A 22204-nucleotide genomic window follows, 5' to 3' on the forward strand; every position below is an offset into this window, starting at 1 on the left:
CCTCCATTGTTTTCTTCACACTGTGCTGCTGCGATTGCCAATCGAAACCGTTACTTCCATATTTATCAGCAAAACAATTCTCCAGAAAACAGACATCTGTTTATTACTGCTAGAAACAATTGTAAAAAGATTATGTCTAATGCCAAAACCCGCTATTCTCAGGTCATGAAATCTTGTATCTCATCCCAAAAATTAGGCTCTCGTGACTTCTGGAGAATCTTTAATAATATCAATAATAAGGGCAAATCTATAATTCCACCTCTCTTGTATGGTTCAGACTTTGTCACCTCACCTAAAGACAAAGCCGAATTGTTTGCTAAAAACTTTTCATCAACATCATCTCTTGATTCCACTAGTTGCGTTCTACCTGATATTGTCAACAAACAGGTTGATCCATTGCTTGACATTCATATCATTCCAGCATCTGTATCTAAAGTGATTTCCTGCCTAGACTCTTCTACAGCTTGTGGCCCGGACAACATACCTGTTATTGTCTTGCAGAAGTGTTCTCCGGAGCTGTCGTCTATACTATCAAAACCATTCAACAAGTGCTTATCAGAGTCTTGCTTTCCAGCCTGCTGGAAAGCGGCATCTGTTATTCCTATCTTTAAAAATTCTGGAGAGCTATCTGATTCGTCTAACTACTGTCCCATAAGTCTTCTTCCTATCATAAGCAAGGTTTTTGAATCTTTAATTAACAAATACTTAATTTCTCATCTTGAATCTAATAACTTACTTTCTGACCATCAATATGGATTTCGATCTTCTCGTTCTACAGCTGATTTGCTAACAGTAATAACTGACAGGTTTTATCGTACATTAGATAAAGGTGGAGAGGTTAAGGCCATCGCTCTTGACATTTCAAAAGCTTTTGATAAAGTTTGGCATGCTGGTCTTCTCCATAAGCTTTCTTCTTATGGTGTATCCCGCAACATCTTTAAGATCATTGAATCCTTCCTTTCCAATCGTAGCATAAAAGTTGTCCTCGATGGACAACACTCTTCTTCTTATTCTGTAACTTCAGGACTTCCTCAAGGTTCTATCCTTGGCCCTATACTCTTTTTAATTTACATTATTGATCTTCCAGATATTCTGATATCTAAGGTGGCATTGTTTGCTGATGATACTACCATTTATTCTTGTCGTGATAAGAAACCATCACCCTCTGATTGCTAGGAGGGGGCATTTGAGCTTGAAAAGGATCTCACTTCTGCTACAGCATGGGGCTCACAGTGGCTGGTGAACTTCAATACAGATAAGACTCAATTTTTTTCTGCCAATCGTTATCACAATAGTTTAGATCTTCCTATATTTATGAACGGTGATGTACTCGATAAGTCACCTACTCTTCATCTTCTAGGGTTAACTCTTACTTCCAATCTTTCTTGGAAACCATATATCAAATCAGTTGCAAAATTAGCATCTGCTAAGGTTGCATCTCTTTATCGAGCTCGTCATTTTCTTACTTTGGATTCTATTCTCTGTCTCTATAAATCTCAAATCCGGCCTTGTATGGAATATTGTTGCCATATCTGGGGCGGTTCTTCTAATGATGCCCTTTCTCTTTTAGACAAGGTGCAAAAACGCATTGTAAACATAGTTGGACCTGCTCTTGCAGCCAACCTCCAACCATTATCACATCGTCGAAAGGTTGCTTCTCTTTCTCTTTTCTATAAATACTATAATGGGCACTGCTCTAAAGAGCTAGCGTCTCTTGTGCCATCTACTATAATTCATTCTCGTGTTACTTGTCATTCAATTAAGCAACCCTCGGAATCAGGGTCGGCATTCGGCAATGCCGACCTAACTGCCGGCCTGAAAGTATTTGAGGTCGGCAAAAAATTGCCGACCTTGTTTTTATGTTTTATGGTTAGACCTTTGTATCAAATAATTTTTGCCGACCTGATGCCGACCTCCAAAAGATTGAGGTCGGTAAATTATTGCCGATCTCAAATTTCCTAATTCCGAGGGTTGATTAAGTGTCATCCTTTTTCTATGACTTTTCCTAAGTGCTCTAAAAATGCTTATTCGTCTAGTTTTTTTCCTTGAACATCAGCTCTTTGGAATTCGCTTCCTTCATCTTGCTTTCTTGATTCATATAATTTGCAATCTTTTAAGTCGTCCGTCAATCGTTATCTTGCTCTACAATCTTCATCTTTTCTCTTTCAGTAACTTCCAACTTTAATTAGTGGCTGCTTGCAGCCTTGTTAGAAGCAAGGATGTATAAAAAAAAAAAAAAAAAAGTAAAATTTACCTCTAGAAGGTAGATGTAGAAGTAGATCGTACTCTTTAGAAGTAGATGGTACTCTTTTTAAATAAATACAAGTTCTGTTTTTTTATTTTTCTGCTGCAAATTTTGAAGTTGATCAAATAATCTTAGTATTAGTTTCTATTATTTTAGCATAAACATTTTTTAATTTGTATGTTTACTTTTTTTGGAGGACATTAAAAGTTCTGTTGCTAGAGGTAGAAAAGTTGTGTTGCTTGGGGTAGAGTTCCTTCTTGCGCTTGTTTTTCCTTTCTTAAAAGTCTTGAAAATGAAAACTTATATATGTAGTTATATATATTTTATGTATAAAGTTGTATATATATTTAGTTTATATGTATAACTAATACTAATTTTTTCTTTAGTTTTCGAATCTCTTGATTCCTTTATTGCATCTACTAAAAATTCACTATCAACCTCAAGATCAACACAAACATCTTCCTTATCAATGACGGATACTCCAAGAGCAACTTTAATGTCCTCAAGTTTAACAGTAAGTTAAAAATTAATTAAATAAATTCATAAAAATTAATATCTTTTAAGAACTTTTTTATCTTTATTTTTCGTCGCAAGCTCTATGTATTACAACTTTGTTTTGGTTTGTATCAAGTGCACCATTTTTATGTCAACACAACATAACGAATTTCAAGTTTTACAAAAGAGAGCTTTACCCAGTTTCATTAGAAAAAGAACTTTAATAATTTTAATTAAAATGTACCATAACCATATTAATTTTATATAACCATAAAATTCTGTACTACTTTTTTAAAAACTACTTTTTTTGAATTTTATGGTTATATAAGAGCAATGCTGGAACATTTAAATCTGATGTTTATCATGTAAATAAGACTGTAGCTTCTACCTAGTGCATTGAACACCGAAATCATTTTTCAAAACTCGTATTTCGGTACTGAATATTTCAATACCGGTATAATACCGTGATATTTTTTCTCTTTAACACGTGTTCTATATTGAAGCGAGTGACATAATACTGTATTTTAATTCAGTGCTGGGCATTTGAAAAAAAATTAGGCACAGAAACGCATATATGTTTTTTCTACTATATTCATAGTAATAAAACTTTTATAAAAATAAATGAGTAAATCTCCAATTTATTTAATTTATATAAATATTTAATTATTAACTCTTATTTAATCTATATAAATATTTTGTTTAAAAAGAATGATATTCATTAGAATAAATTAAGTTTGAAGCTGAAAAGTTTGAATGACGCACAGAACAGATAAGCGCAAATTTTAGTTGTTAGACAAATAAACTTTAATTCTTTGTAAAATATAAGTTCTAGCAGTATACTTTTTTTTAAATAATATTTTGAATATTAGTAAAAATTTCCAGCAAATTACAAGATTGCACTACTATCAAATTATTAGAGTTAAAGCAATCATTTAAATTCAGTTCATGTGTGGTCAAGCATGGAAGTTGAAAATCTGTTGATTTCATGTAGTTATTTTTATGCAAATAAATTGCTTGTGAGTATTTCAAGTGAAATATATCTCTATAATTCTTATTTAATATATTTTTGATGAGAAATAGCAGTCATCAAATATTTTTGACTAGAGTAAAGCGTTTAGAAAAATATTGTATAATTTTCAAACTATTGTGTCATTGACACCCACACATAAAATAAAATGATAAAAGTATATATATTTAAATATTCAAGTAGTTTAAAATATGAAAAAAATAATTTAGATAAAGTTGTTCTTTAAGAAAATTATAATCGTATGCATATTGCTATAAGATTTGGCATCAAATTGTAAAAACAAAAAAGAATAAAAAATCGTGCGCAGAAATGGAAGTACTCTGCTTTGTTAATAGAAGGAAGAAAGAGTTGTACTTTTAGATTGAACAAGTTTTATCTATAACTAAAAATTTGTATTAATAGATTTCTCTAAAAAATCAATTAAACAGCTTATCATTTTCTCCTTTCCAAACTATTGAGCAACATGATTTTATATTTTCATTAGAAGTCTAACGAGTGTTGTTTATAAGGGTGATTCTAAAAACTACTTTTTTTGAAATTGTTTGCTGCCACCCCCTAAATGTGTTCTATGTAATAAATTAATACTAAATTTAAAAAACTTTTAAAAAAAAGTTTTAGGGTTCACTCAAGACTCTTAAACATCAGATGGGTCCCTAATATTTTGAAAAAAAAAGTTCTTCCAAAGCATATCACGTTGGGTCTCAAAGGAAGTAAAATTTTATAAAAGTTCTAAAAATAATAATCATTCTATATAAAGATTACTATTTTAAATTTTATGGCTTAAAAACTACCATTTTTTAACTAAAAATAAAAAAGTGCACATTTTCGTAGTTTTTTTGAACAATCTTTTATAATTTGTGTTTCCATAAATTTTTTTTACTATTTTTGAAATTTTTATAAAATTTCACTTCTTTTGAGACTCAACATTATATGCTTTTGAAGAACTTTTTTTTTTAAATATTAGGGACCCATCTGATGTTTAAGGGTCTTGAGCGACCTCTAAAAATTTTTTTTATTCAAAAATTTTTTAATTTAGTATTAATTTATTACATAGAACACATTTAGGGGGTGGCACCTGACAATTTCAAAAAAAGTTGTTTTTAGAATCACCCTATTGTTTATTGCACCTGGAAGTTTTAAATATTCCATTTTGTATTTTACGTGTTTGATTGCGCACAAGCCCTATACATATATTTTTTAATACCGGTATTGAGCCAACACAATATCAATATTTTGGTACTTAAAAAAGCCTGGTAATACCGGCATTCCAGTATCAGTACTACCGGTATTGGATGCACTACTTCTACCTTACTTTTACTACCTTCTCAAAGTATTGATATAATATTTAACAGCACTTTTCCAACTAATGTCTAAGGTTGTCCAATCCATTCAAAAAAGTTGTAGATCATATGAATACTTGTCTGAAGGGGTAGCATCTTGGAATTGCAATAATGATTTATCTTGAATCTCTGATTTGGATAATCTTGAAATTAGGGAGTTTTGAAATCATTGTAGAGAAAATCCTCTCAAAAATTGGGAACAAAAATTAATTTAACTGAGATTTAGATTTCAGAAAAAGAAGAAAAAAACAAAGAGTAATGAAAGAAAAGATTGCTGCTTTAGCCCAAATCCTAAGTTGATAAAGCTGCAGCGCTTTGCAGCAAGCTATAAGATAATCAATTATGTACTAAAAGCCCTGTTCTGTTTAATATATTCGAGATTAGTCCAGGGGCAGATCCAACACTTTTTGGTCTTTGAGAGGGCTAACTTCAAGACAGGGAGCAAACTCCAAACATTTATATGTTTATATTTATGCCAAATAAAGATGCTTTGCAAAAAATTGCAATGATGCCGGATCCACCAATGAAGTTTCTTGCTGTGTAAATAGATAAAAATTTGTCATGGAGAAATGCTGCCCCTGATTTTGACTAATCATTCTTGAGATTAATGAATAATAAAATTCAAGATAAATTCATTTTTCAAGAAGTTTTTTTCACAAAACTAATCTTTCTGCCATATAACTTTATTAACCATGCAATAAAAAAAAAAAAAAAAAAATATATATATATATATATATATATATATATATATATATATATATATATATATATATATATATATATATATATATATATATATATATATATATATATATATATAGGCCTATATTTTTATTTAAAAAATATAGTTTTTTTACGTCCCCTCAAAAATCTATTTTTGTTGTTACTGAAAGTCGTGAAAATTAATAATTTTTTAAAACTTTTCTGTTATTTCTATTGTTATATATTTATATTTTAGTGCAACTTCTGATAGTTGATCATTTTTGATTATTCTAATAACTTTATATAAGTACTCATAATAAATATATAAAAAATAAGTGAAGCACAACTTAGATCAAGTAAAAAAACTTTTTATCATAAATGAGACAAAACTAGCTATAAACTTGCGCCAATATCGAGTACTATTGCTTGCCCCTTAAAAAAGTTTTCTAAGATGTTCAGATAGTTGTTGTGAATGTGTTTTGTCTAAAATCAAGAAACCCTGGATTTAATGTGTTAACTAAATTAAGTTGAAACAATTTTTAATGTGCCTATTATTTTAATCTTTATTATTTTAATTCCAACTTTAAAAAAAAAAAAAACAAAAAAGAGAACTATTGGTGACTAAAGAAGTTTGAGATTAAAATAAAAAAACATTTGTGTAATTCTCAAAAACATGATAAGTAAAGATAAAATAAAGATCGCTAAAAAACAAGATTGAAGATTTAAAATTTCTGGAAGATCAAGAAAGTGAAAAGAAGTTTGTTATTGGTTCAGAGGATATTAAGTATAGAAAAAAGGGAGTCAATGCTTTTAGTTAAATAATTTAGCTCTGGTATAACCTCTGCTAATTTATTCTCTTTTTCACTTATTCTAAAATTAAAAACAATAACTACAATTTCTCCGTAAATTAAGCAAAAAAAAGCATTAGGAAGAAAAATTGTTCACAGCCTAAGAGTTTTAGAGATGATGTACCCAACAATGAACTTATAAACACAATTCTAAGCGAGGGTTATTCAATTGAATCTAATTTTGATCCAAGTGGTTAGTATCATATATTAGTGTCTGAAAACCTAGATACAGTAATTGCAATAGTTCCAAAAGATATTTACGCTGGTAATGTTTTATTTACTGCTACAGCCTGTGATACATTGCCAAATGTTTTAAAGAAGGTAACAAATGCAATTTTATATTAATCAAGTGTTGATTTTAAAGAAGTTAAAGGCAGCCAGTCTACTGCTTATAGAAAAATGAAAAAAGAAAATGAAAACATGTCAATCGTTACAAAAGATGATGTTAAGGAAGTCATCTCCATATCCATGTTTAGTTTTTGATGGCAAGATCTTGTTTGAGCTTAACAAATGAAAAATATTAAAGAGGGATAGAATGGCTTTTTTAGTTAATGTTAATAGAGAGGCTTACCTACTTGGAGTACCTCTGTTAGTGTTATCTACCGGTGAAGATCAGTTCTTAGGTGTAATGAATTTATTTAAGGAGTATTAAATTAGGTCAAAAACTAGAATATGCTTTGATACAACATCATCCAATACTGGGAAAAATAAAGGATTAGTTTGCAGAATATCTAAAGAATGGAATAAATATCTTCTCTAAATAGAATTAAAAATGCTTCACTTTTATAAATTAGTGACAAATGAGGAAGCTAATGTACCTGATAATCCTCTTTTCAAAAAGCTAAAAAATTTTTTTGGAGAACCTCATTTTATTATAATCCAGTTCAACTGTTACAATTTGGTTGGGATAAGGTTAAAAGCAGTCTTTTGTAAAAGGCAGCTAATAAGTCATTGACATTTTTCAGAGATTATGTTGGTAAACCTAGTATTATTAGAGATGATAGTAGTGAGCTTGCAGAATTATTTGTCACTTATTTATCTATTTATAATATTACTTATAAAGTAAGAAAAGCTGGTGCTATTCATCATAAAAGATTTTTAGGAAAACTAATTTATTATCTAAAACTTAAACTTCTATCCAATTAACTTGTGTTTTTTCAGGAAAATGATAAACTGAAAACTGAAATTTGGCTTATAACAGAATTTATTGTTTGCTTTTATGCAAAATGGTATCTACAATCTGAGGATGTCATCGAAGCTCTTAACATTACGGTCATACATCAAATGCATCTGCACAAGAATGTATATACGAACCCAATAGCTGTTGATGCTGTATTAGAATCTCAGTGTAAACATTGTTAGCATTTGGATTCAACAATGATACCTTTAGCCTTGCTATATGATGAGTTAACATTAAAAGGAAGGCAAAATCTGAATCAACAATTCTATTGTTTGATATGCCTAGCTCTGACTATTATAAGCCTGAGAACAAAGTAAAATTTAATATTTATATATATAATATACCATATATATATATATATATATATATATATATATATATATATATGTATATATATATATATATATATATATATATATATATATATATATATATATATATATTTATGTACGTATATATATATATGCATAAAAAATAATGTATTATGGTATAATAATAGTACAGACACTCCTGTGCATTTGAGAGTGCACAATATTGTTAAATAATAGGGAAATATTTATTTATATGAAATGAATAAAAACGACTTTTGGATCTCTGATGGATCTCTGAGTTTCATTCCGTTCGGCAATGATCAGCCATTGTGTATAATGCATAACGTAAAAACCGTTTAAAAAATACAAATTAAAATTATTGTCGAATGAGTACTGACGTTACAAAAACAAAAAGGCGTTAAAGATTTTAGTCCCCAGTGTTCAATAATGAAAGAAGAAAATTTCTTTGAATGCTGGCACTTTGATAAATTTATAAAATTAAACTCTTTATAAGATGTCATATTTAAAATATATATAATGTTATATATATAATGTTATTAATAAAGTTATTTTAAATTATAGTATTACTAAAAACATGTTAACAGCTTTAAAATTATTTATAATTGCAGTTTATGTAAAAGTATAAAAGTTGAATGAAAATCCTTAACTCCAAAATACCAACCTTGACAAACAAGGTATTTTTATAATTTTATACACATATTTTTATTTAAATTAAGTTAATTGGTATCAAAGGCATGTTTATGATGGCTTTTTTAGACATTATTGAAAAATAACATTTTTCAGCAGTTATTTATACCTGTAAGTTTTTTTTACAAGCTGTTGTAGAGCAAAACAAACAGGTTACTGTATACTTACAGGCTATTAGCAATAGTATTTAAACAAGTTGCTATAGCAATGTATTTAAACAAGTTTTTAGGTAACAGTCTAATTTTTTTTTTGTGACCATTTTTAACCAATCGCAAACAAAATTTTTTTTTTTTCATGCTTAACTTTTTCTTTTTTTGTATTGAAACCTCAGGGGAATTTTACTTTATCTAAATGTTGAAATTATAATGTACTTTCTAAAATGTTGTGTTTATTATTTGCATGGATACTGGCAGTATACAATGTATCTTATTAAAAAAGTTGTGTCAACATATTTATTAAATCGGTATTATGCCAATATTCACAGTTTATAAGTTTAATTTATAATTTAAATTTACATGTGTGTTGATAATATTTGTGTCAATTACAATATAAAATACATTTCATATTTTATATGGCATTTACACTGCCACATACACTTAAAAGTTTTTAGATTTTATAGTTTCTCTTCCAATGAATTTTTTTTGTAGTAAAGTCAAATGATATAATATAAATAATGATCATTATGTAAAATTTGATGAAAATCTGTTTTGTTGTTTTATAAATTCAAATTTTTTTCTTTAGAAACAACCTGAACAAGTTACCAGTTATACAACTGTTGAGACTTATACTGATGCAACTAGATCACCAATTAGTAAAGATAACAGTTCAGAAACAGGAATTATGCTTACAAATCCAACAACATTGGATACAGCTAATACAACCACAGTAAAAATAACTGATAGCAGCTCAACTATATTTCTTATATCAAAAAATGTAACCTCAACTAGTACACCAATAAATAAAGATAACAGTTCAGAAACAGGAGTTATGCCTACAAATCCAACAACATTGGATACAACTAATATAACAACAGTAAAAATGACTGATAGCAGCTCAACTATGTTTTTTACATCAAAAAATGTAACTTCAACTAGTACACCAATAAATAAAGATGTAACCTTATCATCTTATATAGGTACATCTACAACTAGAATATACACAAATGACTATAATGTAACCACAACTGCTTCAATGTTTGCTTTGAATACAACTGTTGAGATTGAAGTAAATATTGAGTCAAAAATTGAGGTTATTTTAAATTTTTTTTATCCTACTTATATATTTATCTAAAGACTAATGATGTTCTGATAAGTACCAACAGTGATGTACTGATCAGTACCAACAGTGATGTACTGATCAACACCAACAGTGATGTACTGATCAGTACCAACATTGGTGCTTTGACTTGAGTTCAATTTTTTCTTCTAACTTTTGGTCCTTTTCCTTATTTTTCCATATTTTACTAGTTTAGTTTTTTTTCTGGTTGGCCTTATAACATTGTAAAGTAACTTTATCATTGCTTTCTCATAAATTTATCAAAAACAAAAATTGACTCTTTGTATTCCTCTGATTTATTTTATACACACATAGGTGATAAACTCAATAAGTATTAACAATAGCAACTTTGAACCCTTTGTTAACGCATTGTTAAATATCGCCAAGAATAAACTCTCAGAAAAAGCTTCAAGTATTTTAGTAGACGCTGTTGAAAAAGTGGCTTTGTATCCTTATAACTACACAAATTTGGAATCTATTAGCAACATACTTTCAGTAAGTGATGTGATGATTTTATGCCAAAAGTTGATATTCTGTTGTTTTAAAACTTTGAAATATGTAAGCGCTAATTTACAAAAAGAAATTATTATAAATGGTCTTATTAAAATAATTATCAATAAAATATAAGTAGTGTTCAATATTATTGTTAAAAAATTTTTTTTAAATTGGCAGCTCTTGACAACAAATCGAAAAAACTTTTATTCAATTTCTTGCTTTTATTTAAAATAGTATTGTGTTCTTTGAAATTCTTTATTGTTTAATAGAAAAACTTTAATACATTTTGAAATTCTTTTTTTAGAAAGTTGTTCAATTATGTGATTACATGATTAGTTCTTCGTTAAAATCAAGTGCAGGTGAAGTATGTAGATTTTTGTAGTTTGTTGAAATCAATTTCAAGGGTGTGTAAACTTTATTTGATTGTGAAATTATAATCAATCAATCAATAATTTATTTCTGAATTAAGATTTTACATTCAAGGATGTTTACAAATAGTAAATTTACTAATATAAAGTAAACACCTACTAATACCTAATTAAAATAAATATAATGCTAATTTTCACAATATATAATATTAGGTTGCTGCAAAAATAATCTCGTTTTTCAACCGTTAACTTTGAACAAACATAACTCAGCATAGAATAAACTTTATTAATCGAAATAAGAACCATTACAATCAACACGTTTTTGCCAACGAGAAACAAGTTTATTTATGCCGGTAGCGTAAAATTCCGAAGTCCTGGAAGCGATGAAGTCATCAAAGGTCGTTTTGACATTGTCTCGGCTTTTGAAGCATTTCTCGTGGAGGAAGTTGTCGAGATGCTTGAAAAAGTGGTAGTCGGTGGGCGAGAGGTCCGGTGAGTATGGTGGATGAGGCAGAGTTTCGTAGCCCAATGCGTTCAACTTCTGCTGGGTCGGTTGTGCGATGTGCGGCCGGGCGTTGTTGTGGAGGAGAATTGGTCCCTTCATATTGACCAATCTCGGGCACATACATCGGAGCTTTTGATGCATTTCGTCGATTTGCTGGCAGTACTTCTCTGCCGTAATTGTCTCGCCAGGATTCAGGAAGCTGTGATGGATGAGACCGGCTGCAGACCACCAAACAGTCACCATAACCTTCTTTTGGTGGAGATTCGGCTTCGGGAAGTGCTGTGGGGCCTCATCGCGGTCCAACCACTGCGCGGAACGTCGTCGGTTGTCGCAGAGGATCAATTTCTCATCACACGTCACGATCTGGTCGAGAAACGGATCGTTTTTGTTGCGCAGAAGAAGAGCAGACGATACCTCAAAACGACGATTTTTTTGATTTTCGTTCAGTTCGTGCGGCACCCATTTGCTAAGCTTTTTTGACTTTCCTATTTGCTTCAAGTGGCGATCAACTGATGAGTTATGAACGTTGAGTTCTTCCGCAACCTCTCGTATGGTTTTGCGCAGGTCGGCTTCGATTAAGGCTCTCAATTGATCGTCATCAATCTCAGACGGGCGTCCGCGACCCTCTTCATCTTCAAGGCTCTCCTCACCCCTGCGGAATTTTTTGAACCACCACTGTGCCATACGTTTGTTAGTGTTTTCTGGGCCAAATGCAGTGTTGATATCGCGAGCTGTCTCGGCAGCTTTTCGGCCCATCTTGAACTGGAACAGAAAAATCGTGCGAATTTGTCTCTTGTCCATGATAGATTTGACGTCCTGTAAAAAATGACTAAATTATTATAAAACAAAACCAATACGATAACTAGATCAAGCGAAAAACGCGCTTTTAAATAACATATAGCATGACATCTGCCAATAATAAATTTATTCAAAAATTCATCCAAAAATATAAAATATGAAAAACGAGATTATTTTTGCAGCAACCTAATAACAATAATAAACTTTATAAAATAAAATAACGATATTAATAATACTAATAATAATAATAATAATAACAATAATAATAATAATAACAATAACAACAACAAAAATAATTATATTAGTAATAATAGTTAAAAGTAGTTAACAATAGTAATGTAAATATTTATAAAAATAACAATAAGCAATAGTAATGACAACAAAATATAACAGAAATTAAAAAAAAAAGCAATACTAAAGACAGCAAAAATTGATTATAGAAATTATAAACATTAACTATATCTTTTTAATAAAAATTAGAATAAACTGGTGTTTAAGGTCGAGAATGAATATATATATATGTGTGTGTATGTGTGTGTGTGTGTGTGTGTGTGTGTGTGTGTGTGTGTGTGTGTGTGTATGTGTATATAAATGAATATAAATAACTCCCAGAGGAAGTTGTCTAAAGGCATTATATAGAAACCATATGGGCTACCTACTGAGATGCCCATCTGGGTTCCAGATATTTCCAATTTTTTCTTTATGGTTTTATCCCATGTTTTGTTCTAATGGTTCCCATATGTATCTCCTTCTATCCAGTTGCCTATTACAATCTCATAAGTTATCAATTTTTTTATTTTCTAATTTACGATATACTCATAATATGTATCTTAATATGTACTTAAATATATTTATTTGTATATTGTAAATGTAAATTAATGATAAAAATTATAGAATTCTATACTTTTTATCATTAATGTACTCGTTCAATTTACGATTGTATTTATTATATATAAATGCCTATATTAAATATTCTGATTGTGCAACTGCCTAGTATTTTGTTAACTGCTGACAGTACAAAGAATTGAAAATACTTTTTTTTACACCAACTACTGCCAAATTCACCGAATTTTTCAAATTTATTTATATTAAAAAAATAATAAACAATTTCAATTCATCATAAAAGATAGTTTAAGGATATTGATTGTCCATCAATCTCTGAACTAAAAGTTGTCTTTGCAGTGTTTGTGATTGCATATCATCGACCATATGTAACACAATTTCAAATTTTTGGTAACCATTTTGATAACTCTGTTTTAATGTCTGCTACAATGCATTCCTATGTGTTTGGGTTTAATCTCACTGCATCAAAACAACACCATAAAAAGTTCAAAACAAAGGTGCTTTTGATACATTGTGTAACTTACTTAAAAAAACATCAAAAAACAAATGTGCTTTAACAAATGTTTAAGCAAATGAGCTTCTCAGCACAAAGAGGAAAGAATCAAATGGTTTCTTTCCTCCCTGTCCTGTTAAATTAAATCAACAAGCATGCTGGCCATCAATTAGGATAGGAATTGCTTATCAAGACAAACCAACTGTTTAAGTAGACAATTAAGTTGGCTTTAAAGCTAGCTTAGCTGCAAAGTAAATTAATTTTAATGATGCATAGAAAAAACTTTAAAAAAACAACTAAACATATTCTAGTATTATTATTTAGATACTAGTTATAGCTTCTACTAACTATAGATTTATACTATAGATTTATACTATAGATTTATACTATAGATCTATACTATAGATTTATACTATAGATTTATACTATAGATTTATACTATAGATTTATACTATAGATCTATACTATAGATTTATACTATAGATTTATACTATAGATTTATACTATAGATTTATACTATAGATTTATACTATAGATTTATACTATAGATTTATACTATAGATTTATATTATAGATTTATACTATAGATTTATAGATACTAGTTATAGCAAGATTTGTTCTTAGCTTTAGTGTCAAGGTGTTCAAGGTAAAAAAAAATTACCAGACATTAACACTGCTCGCCACTAAATGCTGCCAAGTAGTACCACAACTTGACTGAAAAGGATCACAATATTGCTCTACACATTGCCAAGTAACATTCCTTTTATATCATGGAAACAGCATAATAAAAAAATATGTGTACTATAAACATAAACATATTTACTAGGGATTGCATCTCGAATTTCAAGAATTCCAGAATTCCTTTTCATAATATAGCTTTGAATTCCGAAAATTTTTCCAGCGAATTCTGAAATTAAAATTTTTTTTTTTGTGCTCTCTCCAACTTTTAAATTGTGTTTTTGTTTCTGTACATATAAATATTCTACATTCTAATTCTATAAGAAGAAATAAAGAAAACAATTGTAAATTACAGTTATCCTGCATAATACAAGTAGACATAGAGAAAACATTCCTAAATTACAGTTAATGGTTTCATGTCTTTATGTCAAATCAACATGCAATAATTTTTATATTTGGTATAATCTCGTGTTTGTTATATTTTACGATTTTCAACAGTGTTGAGATTTGCTTATTGGAGTGCGGTGTGTATTAAATTATTTGAATCAATATTTTTTAAATAGGTAAGCAAAAAATCGCAGTAATAATAGCAGTTTTAATTTAACAATATTTATTGATAACTATTTAATTTTAATTTTGTTTTGTTTAACAAGTTAAATTAATATCAAAAGTACATCCTGAAATGTCTTCAAAGGAATGTTATTCGGAATACACAAAGCAATGTAAAAATCAAAATTCTGTTTGGATACATTTTTTAAGAGGATCAAAAAAATTAACAGCAAATTGTAAAATATGTTATGAAATAGTAAAAACTGCCGACAACGCCACAGCACACGAATTTAAGAACAATAAACAATTTTATCGACCTAATTTAAGACATCCCGTTTTAATGCATATTAATGTATTAAAACGGGATGTCATGCAAGATAAAGGTTCAGAAAGCAGTGCATCAAAAATGATGATTACAAAATATTTATTCAACAAAAAAAAAGAACCACTTTCTGCAATCGTATCACGAATGTGTGCCTTAGATAATATGTCATTCAAAGTTTTCTGTACGTCTATCAATTTAAGAAATTTGTTTTTGGCTAGAGGCGCTCAAGATTATGTATTATCAAAATACCAAGAAACAGTTTTGGAATTTAGGTTTAGTACCTGTTGAAGGACGTTTCCCTGGAGAGAAATGCATTAGGGCTCTGAAAACCACATTGCAAAACAACAATCTAAATATTGATAAAAATATTACGTTTATAACAATTGATGGGGCAGCTGTGATGCAAAAAGTTAGACATCTTTTACTATGTAATCAGCAGTTGTGCTTTGCACACGTGATACATTTACCTGTAATTAATGTTGTGTATAATAATTTGAACATAATACAACTAAATCAGTGGCTCACACATATACAGAAAATGTTAGCGTAGAAGATCAAGTAAGTGACTTCGATAAATCTGATGAGGAATATATTGAAGATGAAAATGTTGGCTTGATTAAACAAACTTATAATGAAGCTAAGCTTGTTGAGACTGAAAAATTTGGATTTAGTTTTTTCATTAAAAAAGTTGGATTGATTGTAAAGAAATTTCGTTTTTCGAGAACATCAAGTGATATTCTTCAAGTATAGGTGAAACAAGAATTTAGAAAATAATTGAAACTTATTATGGACACTAGAACTAGATTAAATAGCTTAGTTGAAATGCTTAAAAGGTTTAACAAGCTAAAAAGCTGTGTTAGAAAACCATTGATTGACATTGCATCTAATATCGTTATTCAAGATGGTGAAATTTTGTTGATTAAAAACATTATCTCCTCACTTCTCCCAGTGAAGCTTACTGTTAAAGCCCTTTGTCGAGAAGATGCAAATCTGCTTTCTGCTAATTTAGATTTATCTTTTATGCTTGAGAATTTCAGATCTGATGAACTTTTATTAAAATTAATGAAAAAATTAGAAGACCGAATAAGCCAAAGACGAACTAATGTGTCTGGAACCCTTCAGTATTTACAATAATGATGGAAAAAGTGAGATTCATGTATCTTTCACTAGACCATTGAAAAAAACAATAGCCAAAGTTATTGAAAAATTTTACAAAGATTGATATTTAACGCTAACATGAAAACTTCCTCAGGCGAGCAGTCAGAAGCTGACGATGTGATAGAAGTGATGTTGGAAGAATAAACTAAGCCCTTAACATTAATGCAAAAGTTGGAGAACAAAATTTAATTGAATTTATCATCCAACATAACGTCCAACTAAATTCAACAAATAATAAATAGGAGCTTAATTTCAAAAATTAAATCTGAAATGAAATTCCTTGAAGAGAACGGTGTTCATGGCAAAATATTAGAGTCCATCTACTCATACTTAATTTTGATTCAGCCATCGAGTGTGGAGTCTAAGCGAGCCTTCTCAATTGCTGGTAACTTTAGTACAAAAGTTCGAACAAGACTCGGAGGTGCAGTTTTAAGTGATCTCTGCTTCCTCAAGTCATATTTTAGGCAAATAAAACAATAATTTTATACTTTTTATTATTAAATGATATACCATATTAGAATGTTTCTGTACTAATTGAATTTGGTACAATGTTATGTTCAATTTTTATTTTTAAAGAAAGTGTTTTTTATGCAATAAATAGCAATGAATTATCTCAAATAAGTTATTTTTATTATTTTTTTAGGCATAAAAAAATTTAAAGTATTTTCGGAGTTCAACCAAATTCCGAAAAAATTTAATTTTGAATTCCAAATTCCAATTTTTTTATTTTCGTCAAAATTTGCATTCCCTAATATTTACCATAAACTATAAATTAGGAGCATTTGAAAATGCAACATTTATGTAATATTTTAAAATATTACATAAATGTTTAAAAATTTATGTAATATTTTAAAATATAACATAAATGTTATTTAAAAATAGTACTCCATGCAATGCATGTTACAAACTTTAAAAGAGTCACAAAAAAAAATAAAGAAAAAAAAAAATGCAAAATGCATTTTGTAAAGTAATATATTCTCAAAAAATTAAATGCACTATTTTGAGAATACATAACATAAACATTTGGTTCATCATTAAGTTTAATTCTGGAAACATTTTATATATTTTTTATAATTTTTATCATTTATAAATTTTATAAATATATATTTTTTATAACTTTTTAATAATAGAAATCCTTAAATTTTTTAATCAATTATAAACCTAAATAAAATTTTGTTCAAGTTAATAATGGGTAATAAATTTAAAACAAAAATGTGCAGTAATTAAATCAATAATAGTAATTAATAAGTATATTAATTAAAATAATAATAGTAATTAATAAAGTATATTAATTAAAATAATAATAGAAATTACTAAAAAATAAATAATTTTTAAAATTTACATTTTAGATCTGCCAAAATAATGCTTTAAACCTGTTTTAATAAGAAAATAAAATAGGGCTACAAAATTATATATATATATATATATATATATATATATATATATATATATATATATATATATATATATATATATATATATATATATATATATATATATATATATATATATGAGAGAGAGAGAGAGAGAGAGAGTTTTATGAGAGAGAGAGAGAGAGAGAGAGAGAGAGAGAGAGAGAGAGAGAGAGAGAGAGAGAGAGAGAGAGAGAGAGAGAGAGAGAGAGAGAGAGAGAGAGAGAGAGTTTCATGTGTTACCATAATCATTAGGCAAGTAGTAAAAAATTAATTTTATTATGACTTGTTTAATTGAAGATACAGCTTATATATGTGTTTTGGATTGTTAATGGGAGAAATTTGTTTTGTAGTTAATGTTAATAATAATTTGTTATCAGTTTTTAATATTTGTTTGGATTGATTTTCAATTGTTTCTAATAGTTAGTTGAGTATGTAATAAGTATTGCTAACAATAATCTTATCTTCTAAACATTTTCCATCCCTAAATGATCTAAAACATATATATAAGCATTTTACTAACTTTTTACTTCTTGTATGATGGTTGTGGTATCACAATCTGAGATTGAAAACTCTGAGCACCAATATTCTATTGTAAATATTAGCATTTAGCTACTTTCTGGTACAGGGGGTAACAGTAACTAATATATTATATTATATATATATATGTGTATGTGTGTGTGTGTGTGTGTGTGTGTGTGTGTGTGTGCGTGTGTGTGTGTGTGTGTGTGTGTGTGTGTGTGTGTGTGTGTGTGTGTGTGTGTGTGTGTGTATATAATGTGGTTGATTGTTTTTCATTTTCTTTTTAGTTTACAAACATTGAAGTAGTATCTGGAAGCTTAGCATCATCCCTTGAGCTTATATCATTAAAGATAGGAACTTTCTTAAATGACAGCTATCTTGCTTATAATCTGGAAATAGGGAAAATTAGTACGTCTTTCTGTAACAAATGATTTTGTATAACTAATAAAAACAACAACTGCTATAACTATAATAACTTATAATAATAGATTTAGATGTGGAAATTTTTAATTACACTGAGCCAATCAAGTCATTTCCAAAAGATTGTAGAAGAAAACACTGTGATAAAGTTGAAATACCTATGGATATTTTTCAAAACAAAACCACAGGTAATTTTTGATAGCTGAGATAAAGTAGAAAGAAATTTTTTTGTAGTAAGAGATGTTTTTGTAAAGAATGTGTTATAAAACCCCAGATAGCAAGCTTACGTCAATCCAATGTTGGGCCAATGCATGACAATACATTGACCCAACATTGAAACTCAGTGTTGATCCAATGCTGGTTTGATCATTGTTTAGGCATTGGTCTATTGTTGTATACAACATTGTTATTACAACAATTGGCCTAACATTGTATATAACATATAAATAATATCAAAAACTTTCTTGATTTTGTAAAACAAACCATTTTTAAAAAATGGTATGCAACAAGTTTTAAAAGTACGCAAGTACTAAAAAAATACACCAACAACTAAGAATTAGCTGAATATTGGCTCAACCGAGTTACAGCATTAGTGTAAGAACAGATTTGCATAGCACAATATTAGGTCGAATACTATGTTGGCCGAATATTGGCCCAACATAGAACGATTATTGTGAAAATTGATTTGGAGAATTTAAGTATTATGCTTAAAAAATAAATTGGTTAAATGTTGGCCCAACAGAATAAATTTGCCAATATTAAAACTTGTGTTAGGCCAATGTAAGCTTGCTGTTTGGCAAGAAGGGTGGGGAATTTGTTAAATGTTTATCCTTAGCTTAATCTATATTATCGTTAACTTAATTTTGATATTAGAATTTTGTCTCACTGACCTGGCAGGCCCGGTATTATATTGGGTAAGTTATATAGCAAGTTTTCCATACTGGATAATTTGACCAATTAGTGATCATGTGCCAGTTAATATTTAGCTGTAAATCTCTTATAATAGATACTTTTTTAATTAGGTGTAAATCTCTTATAATAAATTACACTTTATATTACGAAATAATGTTGTTCGCTTAAATTTGAATGCAAAAATATATTCCTCACTGATAAATCTCTACATTAAGTTTATTGTTAATTTATATAGCAATATTGTTTCATTAGTGGCAAAATCTATAATTATTTATTATTGCTATTTATAATGTGGATGGAATTTTGAGACATAATGGTACTTTATGACTTATTGTATATGTTCAAAGTTTTAAAACTTAGTATTATGAATTAAAATGTCAGTATTCTTTTTTATTTTCAATGCAGTTTTAATCACTTTTTTGTTAAATAGTCACTCTCAACCTATTTACTGGCTGGTTATGTTTACCATTTAGTGATCATGGCCTCTAATCGGATAGGGTATTCATTAATACACATTATGGTATTTGTTCAAAACCTGTCAATTTTTCATCATAATCAATCATAAAAACTTTTTTTTTCTATAAAAAGATAAAAAATTATAACTTATAAAAAAAAAAAAGAAAAACCAATAAAACAAAAACAAACTTTAAATAATTACATTTTGAGAATCTTAGTGGCATAAGCCATAGAAAAGCTTTTAAAAAGCTTTGTGTTCCAAGTCCAAAACTAAAAAAATTTTTTTTGCAGGCTTGGTCTTATAACATAAAAAATTGAATTAGATCTTTGAAAAAAATTTAAAAAATATTTTCATGCATTAAAGGTTTTTCTTACTAAGATGTGCTACATTATCCTGGTCAGATCTAGAATAAGGTTAAGGTTAAGAAGCAAATATATCAAGAATTATAATTGCTCATAAAGGTGCTTGGTATATTTAAAATTGGGCAGTGGAAGTATAAAAGTAGAAAGAAAGAAACATTAACACTTAACATTATTTTTAGCGGTGAAAGCAAATTCTTTATAGATTTGACATTTTCTGCAGTTCCATAATATGTCTGTTGTCGAGCTTACTTTCAAGAAGATGTTCCAAGCAAGAAATTGCAAAGTTGTGGTTAAGCATACTTTATTGCCAGCTAAAGCAACTAGCTAAGCCTCTTATTCTTAATGGACATAATTTACACAATTTTATAAAGTTGATTAAAATTCCAATTGAAAATAAAATTGATTTTGTTGTGTTGCCAACTTCTACTTTTATCTACAGCAAGTGATCAACAACTACAATCAAAATTACAACTAAACTACAAACAAAACAACTATACAATGCTAAAGCTACATAATAAATGAATAAATGAAATTAATGAAATAATGAAAATGAAAAGTATAATTAAAAACACAGAATATTGAAGTTCAGAATTTATTTTGACCTGAGGGTTTAAAAGATGATTTTCTAGTTTAAAATACAATAAATTTTTTTACTTGTCATTTTTTGCTTGCACCTCCAGTTTTCCAGACAACCATAGTTGTTTTTACCTTCACTCCTTGAGTTGTATCTTGTCTCTGACTTTAGGTTGTGTTCAGTTTCTTCTTGTTCTCTTTTAGGTAGTTTGGAAAACCTTATGTTCTGTTTCTTTTTCTAATGTTCTCTTTTAAGTGCTTCAGATATATATTTTTTTGACCATATTGTCTCTATGATAAATCTTTAAATCTTTTAACTCTTACTTCATTCATGTTGTAATCATTGTTTCTATTTTTTTACAAGTATATCTCTCTTGAGAACAAAAGTCTTTTTATCATTGCAAGAAATTTTTCACTCATTTTTTATTCACCTTGTATTTGCTAGTAAAAGCAAAAAATTTGACTCAAACTTTAGGTAACTGTCAAAATTTCTGTCAAAAATTTTCAACAGTGTCATTAACATTGTTCATATAAACTCGACTAAAATAATAAAATAAACAATAAAATAAAGTAATAAAATGAACATAGAACAATCAAACTTAAGTTTTCATATTATTTCACAAGTTTTTACATTGTTATTGTTACCTCTCCCAAAGATAAACATAATCTTTTATTAACAAGGTTTTTTAGTCTTTACAAATTTCTAATTTATTCTCTTAAGTCAAATAACTTTCTGACGCTCAATACTATTTTGGTCTCCTGTTCTACAGAGGACTTGTTAACTTTTATAAAAGAAATTCTATTGTTCAAAGAATTTTTGCAATACTATTTATATTTCTATATTGATGAAAATAAGTCTTATACTTTATTGAGTCTTCTACTTTATGGCTTCTGGATTATCACTCACTACAGTCCTCTCCTGTAAAATATATAAATAGAATCCATTGCAAAGTTATTATCTATTGTGCTTGCCATTTTCTTACTCCCAATTCTATTCTCTACCACTACAAGTTCCTTATTTCTGCCTGTTTAGATTACTGTTGTCATATTTAGGCAGATTCTTTTAAAAATACTCTTTCACTTCTTGACATAGTATATAAACGTATTGTAAATGTAGTTAGACCTGCAAAAGATAAAGAGATTGTGTCTCATTCTCTTTTCTACAAATAAAATGGTTGCTGCTCAAAGGAGCAAGTTTCTCTC

General features: G+C 28.5%; 1 protein-coding gene across 11 annotated transcripts in view; it reads left to right on the forward strand.

The window, feature by feature from the left end:
• LOC100198560 (adhesion G-protein coupled receptor G2) overlaps positions 1-22204 on the forward strand; it is a 98725-nt gene that overhangs the window by 46491 nt on the left and 30030 nt on the right. For all 11 annotated transcript variants that reach the window (XM_065820212.1, XM_065820211.1, XM_065820218.1 and 8 more), the window contains 6 exons: positions 2632-2759; positions 9598-10104; positions 10447-10626; positions 10931-10990; positions 18565-18685; positions 18766-18885. In XM_065820212.1, coding sequence (XP_065676284.1) covers positions 2632-2759; positions 9598-10104; positions 10447-10626; positions 10931-10990; positions 18565-18685; positions 18766-18885 — 1116 coding nt within the window. The remainder of the gene's footprint in view (positions 1-2631; positions 2760-9597; positions 10105-10446; positions 10627-10930; positions 10991-18564; positions 18686-18765; positions 18886-22204) is intronic.

The sequence above is a fragment of the Hydra vulgaris genome, chromosome 15, assembly GCF_038396675.1.
Source record: "Hydra vulgaris chromosome 15, alternate assembly HydraT2T_AEP".
Classification (NCBI taxonomy): domain Eukaryota; kingdom Metazoa; phylum Cnidaria; class Hydrozoa; order Anthoathecata; family Hydridae; genus Hydra; species Hydra vulgaris.